The sequence below is a fragment of the Pinus tabuliformis genome, chromosome 5_2 (assembly GCF_031772625.1).
Source record: "Pinus tabuliformis cultivar Carrire ecotype Pingquan chromosome 5_2, CPIR1, whole genome shotgun sequence".
Lineage (NCBI taxonomy): Eukaryota > Viridiplantae > Streptophyta > Pinopsida > Pinales > Pinaceae > Pinus > Pinus tabuliformis.
In genome coordinates, this window is record NC_142306.1 from 560,733,967 (window position 1) to 560,753,892 (window position 19,926).

The 19,926-nt window shown below is 37.6% G+C and overlaps 1 protein-coding gene across 4 annotated transcripts; it reads right to left on the minus strand.

Annotated features, from left to right (window-relative positions):
• Nucleotides 1-4,277: 4,277 nt before the first annotated feature.
• Nucleotides 4,278-19,270, minus strand: LOC149160202 (uncharacterized protein At4g08330, chloroplastic-like). Of its 4 annotated transcripts, XR_016261787.1 has the most exons (4): nt 18,732-19,270; nt 5,228-5,644; nt 4,856-4,923; nt 4,278-4,744 (listed from the first exon to the last, which is right to left on the minus strand). XR_016261787.1 is itself a non-coding variant. In XM_089436663.1 (3 exons), exons 1-2 carry the CDS (start codon nt 18,773-18,775, stop codon nt 5,257-5,259), a joined length of 432 nt encoding a protein of 143 aa, XP_089292789.1. In that variant the 5' UTR covers nt 18,776-19,270; the 3' UTR covers nt 4,278-4,923; nt 5,228-5,256. The 4 variants fall into 4 exon arrangements, 2 of the variants coding, with proteins under 2 accessions (XP_089292789.1, XP_089292788.1); XR_016261786.1 differs by having other exon boundaries at nt 4,856-5,644; XM_089436663.1 differs by having other exon boundaries at nt 4,278-4,923.
• Nucleotides 19,271-19,926: the final 656 nt, after the last annotated feature.

The following is a 19,926-nucleotide window of genomic DNA, read 5'->3' on the forward strand; positions in this document are numbered from 1 at the left end:
GATCCTCTAACTACTCCAATGGAACAAAATTTAAAGCTCACATCCACTGAAAGAAAAGAAGTTGAAGATGCAACAAAGTATAGACAGTGTGTAGGAACTCTCAACTCCCTAACTACTACCAGACCAGACATTTCATTTGTTGTTGGAATCCTCTCCAGGTTTATGCAAAAGCATTGTGAGGGACATTGCTCTGCTGCAAAAAGAATTCTAAAGCACTTGAAGGGAACTCAAGACTTTGGAATTAAGTATACACAGGTGGGCGACTTCAGCGTAATTGGATACTCTGATTCAAACTTCGATGGAGACAAAGAAACTGGGGTATCTACTTCGGGTTACGCTATGAGTCTTGGATCAGGAGCTATGTCCTAGAGATCACGCAAACAATCAATTCCAGCAGATTCCACAACAGAGGCAGAATATGTGGCAACAGTTGAGGCAACAAAAGAAATTGTGGGGCTTGGGAAAATTTTGAAAGATTTGCAAGTAAAACAAGTACAATCGACTTCACTCATGATTGACAATACCTCGCAATAAAGATCGCCAAAAACCCAAAATTCCATAAATCAAACGAAGCACATCAATACAAAATATCGTCTCATTCGAGATCATGTTGAGGCCAAAACAATTCATCTTCGTCATTGTTCCATTAATGAGCATATTGCAGACATCTTCACCAAAGCGCTTGGAAGATAAAAGCTTGAAAGATTAAAAACGATACGTGGACTCACCAACATCCCTTCAGATTAAGGGGGGTAATTTCGACATCTAATCATAGGAATTGGGTGAACAATTATAATTAGTATAAATAAATAATAGAGAAAATGAAAAGTCGTCGGGAAATAAACTGAACAGTCATTCCTTCTTGTATATAATAATAAACACCTGAATCGATAATACGATCATATTTGAAGAGTTACTTCATACTCCAAAATTAAACAAAGTTCCACAAATATCTCCCAAAAAAATTGTGATACAAAAACAGATTGAGATTTCAAACTTTCCCATAAATATTTTCAAAAAATAATCATCTCCCACATCAAAACCCTAAAATAACCCTAAAATAAATAAGGTTGAAGCAAATGTGATTAACCAATGCTCCACAAGTATTTCCCAAAAAAAATCCATAAATAAAGAGATTAAAATTTCAAGCATTTTTGCCCTACGCCTTTCGAAAGCAGCCACTGAAATGGATTTCCATTAGCCTATAAACATGTACTATGGCAGGTATAATATCCATCTTTCATTTGTGGCTAAAATGGTTTTTTGGTAAAATGTTTTTTGGTTCTCCAATAAAAATATATTTCCCAATTGTGACAATTTTAATGTACCAAGAAAACTGAGGTATATTTTATAATCCAGAGATGTAATATTTGTGCCATATCGCTAATGTCAACATATGTCGGAACAATATAAAATAATTATACGAAACTAAAAATATAATGAAATAAATCTAGTAAACTAAACAATACATTTACAAATCTGTGTATAGATAAAACAACACTACAAAATCTAAATCATATCAAATATTGAAAGAAGAATCTGAGACATGGTACAATTTTTCAGTTTTTTATCAACACGCATTTTTCAGGTTTTTATCAACCCATGTTGCATGAGATACCAAATACACACATATATATATATAAGTTGTCTACAGAGGTCACAAAGTTATTTTAAAGTTATTTTTCGCTGGCATCAGGGGATTTTTTTCTCAAAATATCTGATAATAAAAACGTTTTGTTTTTTTTTTTTTTTTTTTTTTTTTAAGCTTTTTTTTGTTGTGAAAACGAATTTAGCACAATCAAAAACCCCTACGCACCCAAAACCCTGAAGCTTGACAGCATTAATCCAGATATCCCAAAATCTCTGCCAGATTTTAGCAAAAATCATGCCAAAATTTCTACTATTTTCCAGGCAAATTTGTGGCTTTGTTAGAAAACTCTTTTATGTATATATATATATATAAATTAGGCATGGAGAGATCTGCACCTCAATTGTCTTTTTGATCTATATCAATATTTAATAATTTCACTAACGAAAAGTAGATAAATATAAATTAAGTTGCATAAGATGAAGACACAACTTGTAAACCTCGGAACACGAAACAGAGGGCTCTTTATGTATATAGATAGATGGATGGATAGATGGATGGCTGATGGGATGAAACTTTTAAAAAATAAAATTTGGAATCCCTTCCAATCTCAATTTTACCACTATAAGAGCTCTTTCCATGCAAGTGAAAGTGAGAAAATAGCAGAAAAATCGTTTTCTAAAGTCCAACAGGTACGAGAAAATAGCAGCAAAAATCGTTTTCTAAAGTCCAACAGGTACGAGAAAATAACAGCAAAAATCGTTTTCTAAAGTCCAACTGGTACGAGAAAATAGCATCAAAAATCGTTTTCTAAAGTCTTAACAAGTAGGACACGTCTGGAAGTACATGTTTGGCACATGTCCTGTTTTAAGACACATGTCCTAACGTGTCAATGTCCAACCCACGTGATATGAACACGGCACCCTTGGGCCGTGTCCCATCACTTTGGCATGGAAAGAGCATGGTCGCTACATAAAACACAAGTATGGTCCATTCCTTGAACTCCAGTTCGAGCAAAAAATTGCTATAATATTCCACCAAACATCCAATTTGCTATAATATTCCACCAAACATCCAAGTGAGAATCCTACCGTCTCCAAAATTTTGAATTATCAACAATCAAATCCAGATACACGAAAAAATACATGCAGTAACCAACCACAAGTTTGATGGTATATTGCTTCCAAAAGTGAGATCACAAAGAAACAAACATTTCTCTCCCCTCCAATGTTTCCATGTACATTTACCTTAACAACAATATAAATAACATTTATAACCATCCCCTTAAATTAATATGGAAATAAAATCTATAGCAAGGGGTATTATGTTCGTATGGCCCAAAAAATTTCAAAAACTTCAAAAACTCTGATAACACCCCACTCCCCTTCCCCTTGATCAACGTCCCAAAGGTCTTATTATAAAGATAAACCCTTCGTGGTGAAAACATCACTTCAGTCTAAAGGAGGGAGGCAAGAGAACAAACTAAAGTCTAGAAAATACAAAAAGCTACTGGAGCCCAATTCCTTCCCATTTCAAAGACCGTCGAAGTTCCTAAAGAGGTATCGCAAAGCCACTTGCCATGCTCTCCCAATCATCTCCAAACATAATAAACACCTAAATACAAAAGTTTGATACACATCTAACAATGTTTGCCACATAACTCCCTTTGAATACCAAATATCAAATATCATATATGAGAAGTCAAAATAATTTAGTGCCCAAAAAAGAATTTGTCAATGGGCATTGAGATGTGGGGATATTAATTCGTGTAATATTAAACACCCCATCCCAAAAAACCCCCTTCTCCGTAGTACAAATATCCCAAGAAACCAAAAATGGGCCGCATCTCCCTCTTTAGTTTTCTCCAAAAGTAGTTGCAGCAAAAATGTGCTTCTACTTTGGGATGATAGGGCATTGAGAAACTATCCAGGAAAACAACAAATAGTGAATTGCAAGAAGGATCACACAAACACCCTAAAATGAATAGGACATTTACTACACCCTAAAAGGGAATCGCTTAAATTTGACCCTGATAAGTCCCTTTATTAAATATCCCGGACCACTTGCAACAGTAACAGATAGAAGACAGGACCGCTGCAAACCTTGTCAAATTAATCTTTGATATGCCCATTCACTTGCACCTTGACAGAGGCCACAGAAAGAAAACATTTACCATTAATTTGAACATTTTATCAAAACAAAGCCACCTCAACATATCTAGTTTAACGTCCGACTCCAATAACATCCCATTCCCTCTCCAATAACATCCCATGTCGCTTAGTAAAACAGAACTAAAGGCCTTGCTTCACCTGGAAAGTTACCTAAAGTTCAATAAATTATGCATCCCCTGAATTTCGGGGATGAACACCTCAAGGGCATCCACTGCCACCCTCCACCAAGAAAGTTACAAATATCAATTGAAAGAAAAACAAAAGGTAAGTCTATTACACAACTCTTTGCCAAGATTTAACAAAAATAGGTATAAAAATTGCTATCAAACACCTGCCAGCACCCTCCACCGACTGCTGCACGGAAACCAGCAAAGACTAGATCTTCAACAAAGAATACAGTTACAATCCTAATGAACAACCAAATTATATAAGACAGAAAACTGAAAGGTGCAAAAATTGATAGTTAAATCCTGCTGTCTCAGTGAATTCATATCTGATCAAACCAAGAGGTGCCTCGCTTCATCATATAAAATCATATATTCATATAAACCACATTGGGAAACCCCCCCAAGAGAGCTACAGATACGTTGAATTGAAACACACCTGAGATAAGTCCTTCAAAAGGTAATTCTGTTTTTTATCCAAAACATAGAATATTCACCACCTTAAACGAAATTTAAAAGGCATCCTTAGAACTTATTGCTCACATTACAATAATGAAGGCTCAAATAGTAGCACAATCCATTTCAATATGACCCAATCCTTTGATTGCCATACTGACCCCTGCTTCTAGATATACAATACAGTGGAACCTGTGCTTTAAGTGTCTTCTGCATATACAACTTATTACAATGCAGAGGAACAACAGGGCGCATTGGAAGAGAGAGGATATAGCTTTAACAATGACCTAAGAAACAAAAATTTTGGAATGACCACTTGACTTCCATGCTAGCAACAGCCAGAGCCCAACTTCATCCAAAGTAGCCTATCACTCCAAACAATATAGAGTACCAAACATATTAGCAGAAAGTATTCCAAACGCCCACCCAAAAGACACTTTTAAACTTGAACAGATGTAAGTTTAGGGCATCAATACCAAGCACAGTCCATAAACTGCCGCATAATAAGTTGACAATTCAGCTCTGTATCAATTGCTTCTATAACCTGGTAAGTAGGAAGTTCATTGAAACCCAGTGAGAGATATAACTATTATACTCGAAATTAAACACATCGTTGCAGTTTTCCAGCTTTAGCTCTACTCATACTGGAAAGTTAAACTTGATTAGAATATATCCTATAAACACTTTCAGTTATACACATCTTATAGGGTTGTACATCATCTTGATTCTGCCGTCATATAAAGAATTGCTTTTTCAATATACAAGTTCTATACAAGTTTCCGTTATAAAGGACAAAAGTCGAGAGGAATTAAAGTCAAATTACTTCCACGTTTGATGGTGTCAGATACCTTTCAGATCTAAAGAAATCACCATCCAATCATGTCAGAAGAGCTCCATACGTTTCATCTGAGGGCTGCAATGCCCGGATCTTGACATTATATTTCCTGCAGCCAGGAACCCCTGAACCCGAGCCTGAATCTGAACTGTCTGACCCAGAAAAGACTGCACCATCTTCATAGCCATGGCCAATGCACATGCCACATTGGCGGCAAAGGAGTTTAGTCCTAGGTCGGAAAAAACCCCATGAATTCTTTGTTACAAAGTAGGGCCAACATTTCAACTCTTCAATCTGAGTGAATCTGCTCTCATCAATGGCCAAAAATGACATCATTCCCTTCTTGATGGCCTTGCAGTACTGTGAACCAATTTTTGATGTGTTCCGATTTGAGGAGGTCAAATTCAAAGGATATCCACAAGATCCACAGCTGCATGCATCAACCAATAAGATGCTAAATGAGTTTAAAAAACACTCAGATTAAAGGAAACTTCAAAGCCCATATGAAAGTATTGAATGTATGAAGACCAACAGAAACCAACCCCTGTGCAGAAACTAAACTGTTTATGATTTAGTGTTTGGAATGCAGCCTTGAATATTTCATGGTCTAAACCTAACCATATTAAAAAAAGAAAACAGGAGGGCTATATAGCATCATATAACTGCAGACAAATCTTTAAAATCTCCTTCACATGAGATGATAATACTACCCAAAATTTCTATCTGAAATATTTGGCCACCCTTTCTGGGATTTCATGGAAAACAACTACAGTCCATAATTAGGTATTTTGGTTGCTTTGTAGCATTGTCTGGGTTCTATTTTGATGGTATTTTCTTTCTTCAACAAAAGATTAGGATGAGTATTTCCAAGATCAGAAACTTGAACAGAATCAACCAGTCAAATCTCTATTTGCATCTTCTTATTTTTGCACTTAAAGCAATAATCAAACTGATTTCGCGTCCACAGATGTGCTTCAGCTCTTATTCTTCTTTCCTAAACATTCCTATCTTGAAACAACAGATCCTAAAAATTTTACTTGCAAACTGAACTCAAGCTTCTGACAGATCAAATCACGGGAGATTTCAAAAACACATTATTTTTCTTCCTCTTCTTTCCCAGGAAAAACAATTGAATGGGAAGATAATTGGAGAAACAACAAAAGTTGCCACCAGTAAAAAGAAGTTGCATCAGCTCTAATTAAAGATAAAACAATCTGAAACACTCAAAGAAAACAGGCAAACAGAAAATGTATATTTTGAATGTATTGCTTCAGGATTACTGCATGTATATTTTCTATATTTGACGTTTCAAACCGTGCTTGAGTTCGCCATCAGGAAGGGGTAAATCATGAGAAAAATCACAGAATGACAGAAGTAATTAATATAGATAATGAAGGAAAACAGTTCTACATTCCTCACAAGTAATGGTTTGTTGATCTGTAATTATATCAATATTGGGTAAGTGTTCATGTATCTAAAATCCCAACTAAATATTTCTGCAGTTTTAGAATACAGATTTTCACAGTTCAAATTCATGTTGGAGACAAAATTTCTGGAAAAACTGTGTGGAGAAACTGCAATGTCCACAATGTGATTTCTGCAATTGTCCAATTGTCTCGTCAACATTGGTGCTTCTTTCTTTGGATGTTGACTGAATCATACCAATATCTTGTTGCTTTTTTAAAACCTCAAAACTTTTGGGTCTCATCTCTGCAGTAGACCAATTAGTTAACATATCACCAAGCTTTACATAATGAGATTGATCTTTTGTAACAGCTGATGCTACTAAATCAGCTGCTTGATAGTTTGTACTGCCAATCACAAATTGTGTTCCTCTAACTGCTAATATCGAATGCTAAATCATTCATAAGCTTCTAATGATGAACATGCAGTTTTAACCAAATTTATGAAGTCTCTACACTTGGTAAAAATTTAAGGTGTTACCTTAGGATTCCATTTCCTAGTCTTATGCCCCAAATGAACTCTTGCTTTCATCATCTCTTCCATATCAACATTTTGATATCTTTGGTAAAAATTTAAGGTGTTACCTTAGGATTCCATTTCCTAGTCTTATGCCCCAAAAATGAACTCTTGCTTTCATCATCTCTTCAATATTGACATTTTGATATCTTTTGTTAATTCTGGTTCGCTTTCCTCCCCAAGACAACAAAATAACTTGGACCATAATATTTAATTACTCCAACAAAATTGATTACATCTCAAATATTATGTTACAGTCCTACCCTAACCACCCTACTTTGGGTACTTAGTAATTCGTCAATTGGTACACAAACGAGCGACGGCTCAGATGGTGGGAATGTGGGTCTTGTACTCTCCCCCCCAGGTTCAAATCCTCAATGGGACCTGTTACCAACCATTTTGTGGGTGATATCCCTAGAAGAAAAAAGTTATCCAAGATGATCGTCATTCGGCAAACCCTTGCAGCCACCAAATAGCTCGTTGGGTCATTTCTCCACCACCTAAGCTAGCCATGTGGTCCCTCACCCATCTGCCATGATTGTATGTTTGAAGGTGGGCCTCCCAAACCTAAATGTATGCCTTGTAATTTGGTAATCGAGTATTGTAGTTTACTTATAATGGAAACTTTTGGGCATGGCTTAATGGTGGGATTCGGCGAAAAGTGGGCTAGGTATGTGCTCTTATCCGCTAGACCTCCTTTGGATGTTACCTTTGGACCCTAGTCCTGTGAGATCTCTTTTACTGGCCTCTGGACATAAAAACTTTTGGGCATGGCTTAATGGTGGGATTCAGCGAAAAGAGTGGGCTAGGTATGTGCTCTTATCCCTAGACCTCCTTTGGATGTTACCTTTGGACCCTAGTCCTGTGAGATCTCTTTTACTAGCCTCTGGGCTCTAGGGATGGTACTTCATGGGAAACCCTGATTTTGGTTGTGTGGTCCCCACTCCCTCATCCACATATATCACTCCACCTCCATTCCTTATAACCCCATTCATCATTTCTCCCACCTGGGTCCACATAGGGTTAGCCTCCCCTTCCCCTTGCACACACCTTGGGTCAGGCCTGGAACAATGCCCCGGAGGTTGATGCAGAAAAGAAAAGTAAAGGCATAATTGGCCATATTCAACGGATAAATTAAAGAAAGAACAACAAAAGAACATAGAAAGAATTAACAAAAAAAAATACCACAAAATGCAAAATATGGTCAAGACAAACACATTTAGCACGTGGGCAAAAGCCAATGCATGAGCTCTACCCCATTCTCATGGCCATCGCCCTGGTTCCTATAGGCCCTAGATGAGCCTCTTTTATCATGCAAGAGCCCATGATTGTGCCAACCCTTGGTGGGCAATGAACCACCCCACCTCAAAAGAGGTATCCATTGTTATACTTTACACATCATGCTCTTATTCCTTGAGCCCCAAGAAGGTAACCAAAGAAAAATCATAAAAGGAAAAAGGCGTATGAAGAAGGGTGGAAAAATCAAGGCCTGGGTAACTCATGTACCACGATTTCTCCCTCTTATACATTATACCCAAGTGTGGGCTTCCCCTTTATTAGCTACCCTTGTATCTTGGCATGTGACCCAGGATTGTCCCCTTCATCCCCTACCACATTCCATTATTTTATCACACGCCACCAGCATTTAAAGGATGTACCTTGGACATATCATCCCCTTTAAAAGTAGAAACCACCTAATAGGGTACTTGGTTAACCCCAGCTTGAAGACATTAGCACATGCTAAAGCCCACTATGGAAGGGCATGACATTATGAAGTGCCCACCTGTTATCCATGGTTTGTAAGCTCTAAAACTGGATTGCTTTAAATGACGTCGTGTACTGGAAGGCAAGGGGATGCATTAGATCTTATGCGGGATTGCAGATGGTCTCCATTTTGGGTTTGTTCTCCCTATACGGGGTCCCAACTCTCCAAAGGGCTACATTGGCACATGTAGGGTGTGTGTGGAGAGCCATGGACCTCCACACCAGTTGGACAGTATTCCATGGATCCCCAAAGATGTTCAAAGATTGCTAAAGTTTCATCTATTGGACGAGGAAGATGCACCTGGTTCACCATGCCCAGCCGATCCCACAGTTGTATCATGCACTTGGCAGCTGACCAAGGACCTATATGATGATATGGCATCACTTATACCATCATTTGAGTCCTTGCAGATGGTTTACAGACATCTTCAATCTATTTGGAGACCCATGAGGACACTTGTGTGCCCCCACACCCATTGGGAGCACCACAAATTTATTATTTGGAGAACAAGAGGCCGACCCCTTGTCCGCTACTTTTGGGAGTCCTATTTCTCATTATGGCACCTATGGACTTCATCAAGCCTCTTAGAAGGCCCAACGACATGTACTATTGATCATTCGACCTCTTGAGAGGCTTATTCTTTTGTTTATGAGCTAGTTTGGTGGGCTTATCACCAAAAGCTAGTTATTTTGCACATTATTTTATTTTAGGGGCTAATGTAGGCCTAATTAGCTAAATCGAACTCATTAGAAGTGTATAAATACAAGTGATATGATTTCATTTAGCATCATCACTTGGATTGGACTTGTATCTCTCTTGTGAATTTCGTTATCCTTATTGGAGGATGAATTTTGGAGCATGGAATGAATTTTTATGTTTGGATTATTTTCTTTAGTCTTGGAGCTTCTTTATTGGAAAATTCTTGATGGTTGGATATACTCTTAATACATGTTAAGTACAATTCAGTTATTTTCTTTTCTATTCTTGTCACATACATTGTTGTTGGGATCTCGCTATACTAGGGCTAATTTACTACATCGTTTTATGCGAAGTTGTGGAAGTTTCGTTTCTAGATGGTGATGCTTCACGTATAGGCCATGTATTATGAATGAATGTTCCTAGACATGCTTCTTCATTGAAATTCATCTTGATAAGCCATCAATCTTACAAAATGAAGTATAAATTTCTTGAAGTTGCTTTTGTTGTTGCCCTAATGTTATGCGAAGATGTCTTTTTGGCCTCCTTGAAATAGAAAATTCAATGTCCATAGTCATAATTACTCTTGACTCCAAATCTCCCCAAAGAATTAGGCACTGGTCCACCATAAGGCGATCACCTTATATTTTCCTTCTCCCCTCTACTCTTCTTCAGGTCTAGTCCTCTAGGTCACCTAGGGCATCAATTATCTCACAATCTAGCCATCCAAATACTTCGATTTTTGGTCCACAACTGCAATGGTGTGTCCTCAAGAAGCCCTTCAAATTTCAAGAGATTCCAATGTGGGATCTTGGGATATCGCAAGCCCTAGATCGAAGACCAATTCTTGCCCTTGGTTTCCCTTAGGCTAGAAACCTCGCTGGGATCCTTGCATTAGCCTTTCATTGAAAATTCATTTCTTAATCCCTCCCCCTCCCTAATTAGGTCAAGCATATCATTGGTTGTTAAATCCTATCCCCTTGACCTAACCTCGAGTCCACTTGGTCCTGTGTGGTCCAATGCACTATCAAGGTTAATTCTTCAAAAATCACCTAGAACCCAAGTTTCCACAAGAATTCTAGGGCTTAGGGGTCTCCTTTATAAGACACATACTCAAAACCTAACCCTTGAAATTCTCTCCAAGCCCTTCCTTTGAGAGACTTCCATCTTGTCTTCCAAGACAAACAAACCACATATTTGAGCCTTTCTTGTGAATAGACTTGCAAGATCACCCCTCGCCTTATCATTGGTCCATCCATTTCATGATCCTTATCATAACGGGTCTCCTCCCATCAATGAAAGTTCGTAAAGAGTAGGGAGCCTTAGCCGAGGTGACAGTGGGCTATCACTCCATTTTTGCGTATAGCCTAGTAGTAGCCCTTCAAGGATCCCCTTTTAGGACCCCTGCTAGTTTGAGCGGTAATAGGACCTAGCCGATTGTGATATAAAGCTAGAAGGGTAGGCAGTCTCTCGCAAATGAAACCCCCAAAGGGCAGTTGTATCCTCAAAAGTCTCAACCTTTGCTAAGTCCTAAGTTATTGTTATATCTAGCTTGCGCACAATTGGACATACTCTTAGGCTATAGTGTTAACCAATTAGTTTGATCTTGATCCTAGCCCAAGTGGTTTGGAATGGAAGAATGTGCGCTAGTTAGTACCCCCTAGGCCCTATGATTACCAAATGCAAGTTAAGAAAGGAGAATGAATCTCTTTAAGTCAATTCAACACTTTACAAGTCTATGATCGGGAGTCTACCATAATTAACAGCTTCAAGACCAAACATAATGCATGCAGTTGGAAGGGTTGCAAGATTTCAATCAACACCAAAGGAATCACATATGCAAGCAGTAAAAAGGATATTCCAATACTTGAAGGGCACACTCAATTTTGGGCTTTGGAATCCTAAAAGTATAGATTTCACATTATTAGCATGATGTTGATTGGGCAAGTAGCATTGATGACAGATAAAAACAAAAACAAAAAAAACAAAAAACAAAAAGCAAAACAAAACAAAAAACAAAAAAATACAAAAACTAGTGGAAGCGCATTTTTCCTAGGAGATTGCGTTGTCTCTTGATCAAGCATAAAGCAATCATTAGTTTCTCTTTCTACAGCTAAAGTTGAATGCATAGCAGCAGCAAACTATTGTACCCAACTTCTCTGGTGCTAATTTTGTGCAACAACACTAGCGCAGTCAATATCTCAAAAATTCTTGTCATGCACTCAAAAACAAAGCATATTCCAATCAAATATCATTTCCTCAAAGAACAAGTGGCCAAGCAAAATGTCAAGATGGAATATATTGGCACCAAAGAACAGATTGCTGACATCTTTACCAAAACTCTACCCAAAGAAACCTTTGAATATCTCAGGGCAAAACGTTGAGAGTGACCTCTCCTTCATCCCGATAAAGGAAAGACAAACTAGCGCAGTCAATATCTCAAAAATTCTTATCATGCACTCAAAAACAAAGCATATTCCAGTCAAGTACCATTTCCTCAAAGAACAAGTGGCCAAGCAAAATGTCAAGATGGAATATATTGGCACCAAAGAACAGATTGTTGGCATCTTTACCAAAACTCAAACCAAAGAAACCTTTGAATATCTTAGGGAAAATGTTGGGAGTGATCTCTCCTTCATCCCGATAAAGGAAAGACAAACTCAGTGGGAGGACCCTTTGCTATTAAAGTCAAATGGAGAGAGAATGCAAACAAGGGAGGCAACTGACAAGAAGTATGGAAAGTATGCAAACAAGGGAAGCAGTTGTCAGAAGAAACAAATATCAAAGTATCGCCATCAATAACAAAGGGGGAGATTATTGAAAATGATTGTTGTTGATGTCAAAGGATGTCTAAATGAAGGAGAAAGTCACATAGCCAAATAGCATATTTCAAGACCTTTCCAACAACATGTGACATGCCCTCTAACTCCTAACAATTGAAGAGATGATTTTTGGAAGATATTTATATATTCAATATCTTGCCTTTGCCCACAAGTCGACCCTGCTAGAAGACAAGTCAACTCTACTTTAGGGGTCAAACACACTATGTATAGGTGTTGAGGAGGAGACATTTAGGCCATCACTCATGTGCAAATTTGGGTCTATTCTAGGGTAGCGAAGGAGCAACTATGAGGCTCGTATTTCATGAACCAAGTGAAAAGAAGTGTAGTTGAGTCGAAGGAATCTCTATGGGATATGTTTGTTGAGCTGTAAAATGTTGTTTTGGCAACATTTCTAAGAAATGGTTTTCTGTTTTGTTCAAGCTTTTTAAGGAGGCCAAGTTTTGTTCTAGTATAATTGAAGGAGGCCAAGTTTTGCCCCTATTGCAGCCAATTTCAAGTACAATTGAAGGAGGCTGAGTTCTTTCCCTCTTGAGGACCGAATTTTGGTGACTTGAAGATCGAATTCAAGCCTAGTTTGAAGGTCAAGTCTTGGTGTCTTGAAAGCCAAGTTCAAGTCTAATTTAAAGTCCAAGTTTTGGTGTTTTTATGGTTGAGTTCAGGTTTGGTTTAAAGCCCGAGTTCTTGTGTTCTAGTTGTTGGTTCTAAGAGAGGTCAAGTTCAGCGTGTTGACAAAAGACTTGTGAAGGAAAGAGGAGCAGCTACTAGGAGGGCAGACCTTCTCTTACTAGGGCTAAATATTGACTCTTGAACAAATGAACAAGTTGTAAATTGAAGCTTACTAAGGATTGGTGTCCTCATCTTCTTGACAGGTTGGAGCCTACAATTTCTATTAGTCGGTGCTTATTGGGGATTGGTGTTCTCATCTTCTTGACAGGTTGGAGCCTACAATATTTTTGTAAGTTGTTGCTTATAGAGGATTGTTGTCCTCACAAGTGGTTGTAAATTGTAATAAATTGAAGATAGTTTTCATGTGTTTCTTCTTCAAGTCTTGATTTGCATTTTAATCTATGAGCTCATACATTGTGGATGATTGATTATGTGATGTGAATTCATTTCAAGAATAACTAAGCAAAAAATTGTTAAAAGTAACGAAACATTGATTCACCCCCTCTCAGTATTTCCATCAAACAAACCATCATAGCTTAAAATATATTTTGGAGCAAATGTTGTCATTAGCAAAGCAACACTAGTGGGTCATTGAGATGCATGGGTATGATTATGCGATCATTTATAAGAAAGGCTATAACAATAAATCTCTTTATGAACACTGCTTTAATGGTCATTTCAATTTAATGTGAGAATTTTGTTAGCTTGTAGGGTTAGCTTGAGTGGTTGAGTGTTGTGAATTACAAGCAAGAGGTCACAAGGTCAAGTCCCCTAGAAGGCTGCCCCTATGAATATTGTGGACCTCACTTGATATCCTGTCGAAGTTAGGTTGCCAACACTACAACTAGCCAATTTACCCTAGGTACCATCCTCAAGACGTGGAAATGTTCCCAATATGTTTCACAACATGTGCATTTCATCAAAAAAAAAATAACATGAGAATTTTATTGAATGGAAAAACAAAAGATAAATTGCCAAAGTTGAAATAAAATATCTTTCACTTTGCTTCAAGCCTTTCAACCTATGTTGCACAGGGACCCGTCCCCCCAAAAAATACTCACGTACCCTATATCCCCACGTTTCGAGGACTTTTGGGCCCTTAGGAAACGTCCCCAAACTATTGGGGACTCCATCAGGGACTTGGGGACTTGCTGGCCATCCCCAAGATGTTCTGAACAAATTTCAGGAATGTTCCAGACAGATTTCAGGGATGTCTTTGGCAGATTTCAAGGGGTTTTGGGGAAGATTTCTGGGATGTTTTGGAATCTTTAGGGATAATCCAAGCATATAGCTTCAGTTTTGATGGACAATGATGATTGAACAATAAGGTCATTTTTCCCATTCATTTTTTTTGGAATGCATTGAGTCTAAATTTTTTGTACAAGTTGCAGCTCAAAACATGGGTTTTGTATGATGGGTTTCATTTTGGATTTCTAGTGGTTTTAGATATTGTATTTTCAATGATAAAATTACAAAGAATAGCCTCCATGTCAAGAAAACGAAAAATATAATGTTTTAAAAGGCTGATCGTTGTGTTTATTTTTCTTGTTTCTTCTCTTTTTGGATCATCTCAGCTTTTATATATTGTATATGGGTTTTGAGGACTCATTCAAGTTCAGTGCTTCCTTCTTCCCAACCCCAAGCATTGTGAAAACAATCAGATAGTAGTGAATTGGATTGCATACTATAAATGTTTATATAAATTCCTATTCAATCCCTTAATCTGAAATATGAATTTAATATCTTTAAAAAACCAAAATATTTTATAGTGGTTTTCAACATAGCTGTAAAAGTTTGCAAAACCTATTGAAAAGGGAATGCCTTTTATGTTTAACATAGTCATCATTAACAAGAAATATGAGGAAAAAAACTGTTGTAAAGACAATTCTATCTGATAGATTGTTCATGGACCTTATTACAAATTTAAAGTAGTCACATTTAAGTTTCCTCTAGCTAAAGCTTATGTCTAGTGGCCAATAATGGAACATCATTCAACCTTTTTTTAAATTGTTTGAGATTTTAATTGGCGAGTGCAAGGGATGTGCATAATACTATAAAGTATAGCTTGTTATGCTTACAAGCTTGAAACAACAACAAATGTTTTATAAATATAATTGTCGTGCCCAACCCGCCGTCCCGTGAAAATTTGGGGGTGCACTCTAGCCATTTCGGGGACTCGTCCCCGTCGTTCCCCCATCCCCAAAACCAGTGCAACATAGCTTTCAACCAACTGATACAACCCTCTAGAGCAGCTTTACTTAAGACCCAAGTAAGCTTCTATTTCCTTCACTATCAATACTAATTAACTGTCATTCTGTTATCATTCCCATGATTTATTCCTTCCTGAAAACGAAATCAAGTGTGATTCAAAACATCAAGTATGGAAATTCTACACACAGATAATCCTGGAGCAGTAAACTCAAACAATTCTTAATGCAGAAGCTGGAGACCAGAAAATTTATTACCAAACACTGTTTGAAATTAGATCTGCATTGTGATTTTGGCATTTCTTCTGATCAACTTATAGAATTTAAGCATCACACCCAAACGATAATCTTCAACAACTAAAATCCAGGGCTCTTCTTGCAAGTTGTGGGTAATCATTACAGTGTGATCTTTATTTATGAGACAACACTAAAGAACTCCAGCAAATATGTCACAAATGCAGTCAAGATCTTCTGTTCTATTTTTCACATAAGCACTCGTTTTACAGGTTTATCCTTCAAAACAAGTACTCAACAAATACACAATAGAGTTCATTTCAGAATAAAACTCACTACTCATTTCATAAAGTTCGTCCTTTTCAGTCAGATATGCCAGAAAAGCTCGACCAGAAATCAGAAACAATAAAGAAATCTAAAAACTTAATCCAATTTTCTAGATACAGTTACATGTCTTCATAATAGAATTTTTGGGTATGTCCAAACATAACAATCTAGTGCATGAACTCAATGAGTGTGTTCTAGCAACATGATTTGTTCCAAAACATTTGAAGAATCACATCTAAAGGTTCTTTGCTGTAATCAGAAGGGTAAAAGAATGTTTTGATATGCCTGTCAGAATGGACATGATATAGTGTCTTATTTATAATCTTGCACAACCCAGTTTGACAACAGTCATCAACTGGAAAATAAGTCCTCCACCAAGGCCATGTTTCACTTAATGCCTAGTATTTCATATAGTCAAGGAACTGGACTCTAATGTTTGTTTGTATAAACGAATTCTACGAGTATTTAGTGGAGAAGGTCTGTGAAACTGAAATATCAATTTCATTAGTTTCTTTGCACTACCTCTTTCACCTGAGACCTCTGTTACTAATTTCCTAGTTTAATAAAGTTTGCAACTCTTGAAGCATGAAATTACTGGCCTAAAATAAGAGGGGCCTAAAGAAATAATTTATTTAATCTCCAAAAGATTTAAAAAAAAAAAAACAGTATATATTAAGTGCAAAAGTCATAACCATCTGATAAGGAACACTATGAAGAATCCTAAAAACATGGGTGTGGCTCATTCCTTTGGACAGCTAGATGGTGCCCAATTTAGGGTATGGATGCTAATGCTGCATGTAAAGCAATAGTGCAACTCAGGGTCCTGTGAAGAATCCTCATTGCAGGTGTATGGATCATTCCTTTAGACAGCTAAGTGGTGCCCAAAAAGGGATGTGAGTGCCAGCGTTGCACATGTCAGGAACAGTGCCACCGAGAGTATAATTCCCCAAGATGTGCATAAATTTTGTAAGTAACGATTTCGCAGAGCTGTACAAAAACTTCAGATTGGCATCCATCCTTTTCATACACTGAAAATTAACCATTAAATAAGGATGTACAAAAACTTAGGATATGGATGCTAATGCTGCATGTAAAGTAATAGTGCAACTCAGGGTCCTATGAAGAATCCTCATTGCAGGGGTATGGACCATTCCTTTAGACAGCTAAGTGGTGCCCAAAAAGGGATATGAGTGCCAGCGTTGCACATGTCAGGAACAGTGCCACCGCGAGTATAATTCCCCAAGATGTGCATAAATTTTGTTGCACATGTCAGGAACAGTGCCACCAAGAGTATAATTCCCCAAGGTGTGCATAAATTTTGTAAGTAACTATTTCGCAGAGCTGTACAAAAACTTCAGATTGGCATCCACCTTCTCATACACTGAACATTAACCATTAAATAAGGATATACAAAAACTTAGGATATGGATGCTAATGCTGCATGTAAAGTAATAGTGCAACTCAGGGTCCTATGAAGAATCCTCATTGCAGGTGTATGGATCATTCCTTTAGACAGCTAAGTGGAGCCCAAAAAGGGATATGAGTGCCAGCGTTGCACATGTCAGGAACAGTGCCACCGACAGTATAATTCCCCAAGATGTGCATAAATTTTGTAAGTAACGATTTCACAGAGCTGTACAAAAACTTCAGATTGGCATCCATCCTTCTCATACACTGAACATTAACCATTAAATAAGGATGTACCGACCTTTGGAAACAACCACCAATCCAATAGCACAATCCTTCTCATACACTGAACATTAACCATTAAATAAGGATGTACCGACCTTTGGAAACAACCACCAATCCAATAGCACAACACTCTGATATAACTAATCCTAGCGAATTGCCAGATAATCTTAGAAAGTAACATGTTGTGGACAAGTGAAACACCCATTTCATAATCAGAGTGGAGCGACTTCAGATTGAAATATGGTTTTCTGAAGAAAAAGATAACAGACAAATAATTTAACAAAAGAGTAACCCCATGAAAGATCTATTCCACAAACGTAAAACAGCTTCAGACTGCTAATGGGGATTTGGTATGTTTATCAGGTTGACAGAGGATTCAGCCATCCACCAAGGTTCCATTCCCACCATGGTCTACCCTGGGATGAGATTCAACGCCAGGTGCAAGTCACAAAGCAAGTTGGGAAGAATAGTTACCCCTCGGAACTGGCAGCCAAGCCAGAGGAAGTCCACTATGTAATGTACAGTCCCTTGGGACATATTCCTCCAACCACTTCAATTTAAAAAGCAGGCTGATTAATTCACGTTGAACGCATAAAGCGTTAAAGACACCGACTTCATATGGACTACAAAGGCCCTTGACTAACTTCAACCTTTATCAAAACTAACACGGAAAGAGAAGCACCTTGGAAACACCCTTTTCACAGAGGTCCACAGAAATTTGAGACTTGTTTCTCGAAATCTCCGAACTCCAAAAACAGTAAAAGAAAGAAAGCCCTTTAGAAAGACCCAATTCAAACAGTAGAACAATAACACTTAACTCAAGGGTAGGATCTGCCTTATCTTCAGGACAAGCAAAGGCAAACTTATGAGTTAAAATTGTTCACCCTAAAAGGCGAGTATGAGCTGATTTGGAGAGTTCACTGGGTTACCGACGCAGCTATAAGCGAAATTGTAAGCATCAACGAAAATTCTTGATTAACACGACTTATATTTGAGTCCTGAGCTTTGCCACTGGTTTTGCCCCGAAAAGAATGAACAGTAAAAACGAAACTCCCTTGATATATAGCAGAGAAAACACACCCAAAATACAATAAAACAAAGACTTACCTGTAAGTTACATCTCTGTCCAGAATACTTGTCTGTTTTTCCATCAGGAAGCCTTCTATTACTATTGATCAAGCAAATCCAAACTTGTTCCTGCCAACATACTCAGATATCAATCCTCCCTAAAACTGTTATGCAAAGCCTTGAAACAGAATACCCTTCAGGAGTTTACCCAGAGGCAAACCCCCAATAGATAAACGGGCTTTACAGAGACCAAATATGACCTGAAGGGGGCTTATATAAGCGACCCAAGTTATCCAAATTCAATAGAATCTGAAGCAGAATATGGTTGTGATTAGCACCAAGACGATGAAGAGTGGGCAGTGGATCAGGAAAATCCAAACTTGTTCCTGCCCAGACACAGATGGGCGTACCGACTACAGCAAGAAGATACACGAAGATACCAACGAGGAAAGGAGCATTTAAGGAGCCACAGAAGGAAAAGTAAAAGAACCCAAGATAAAATAGTCGTGTCCCATTATAAGGAAATCATGCGAACGAGAATAGGGAGAAGTTAGATTTTGTAATTTTATTTTATTGAGGATGTCATCCTTCAAAGAATTTGTATAACGTGTGTGTCTGTTCTTATGCGGAAATGGTCGGCTTAAGTATTTTTATTACTCGTATTTTCATTTTTATTGGTGTCGGTCATGTTTAGAAGAGTAAGCCTGGTCACTCGTGATGTGTGCTGGTATACTGGGTTAACGCGATATTTTTAACTGATGTGACGGGACCTTTCGTAATTGGAATACGTGACAGAAAAAATACCTTGTAACGGACGTTTTTTTTGGAGTTGTCTATAATGCGACTTTTTGAGATTCCGGTGACGGAATCCGGCCGAAGAAATTGAGCTGAAATCATGATTTGTTGCAGTTAAAATGGTTTTTTAACTGCATATTCGGATTCAGCACCCTGAAAAACCCCTGGGACAGTTTCATTGTGCAGAAATTAGTTATCAAACTTGGATTTCCATAAATCACTGCCGGATTTTCACCGGAAAAAATCGCCGGAAAGGCTTTCAAAAAGTCGCGTTAAAGACTACGGCGTTTTTTTTTATTGTTATTTTAAATGAATGGTCGAAAAAAAATTAGGTTATTTCTCCGCTTTTGTAGATTACTCCAAAGATTATTGTTATTTTAAAAAAATTAAATAAATATATTTCTAAAGAATTTTAAAAATTGAAATTTAAAGTGAATTT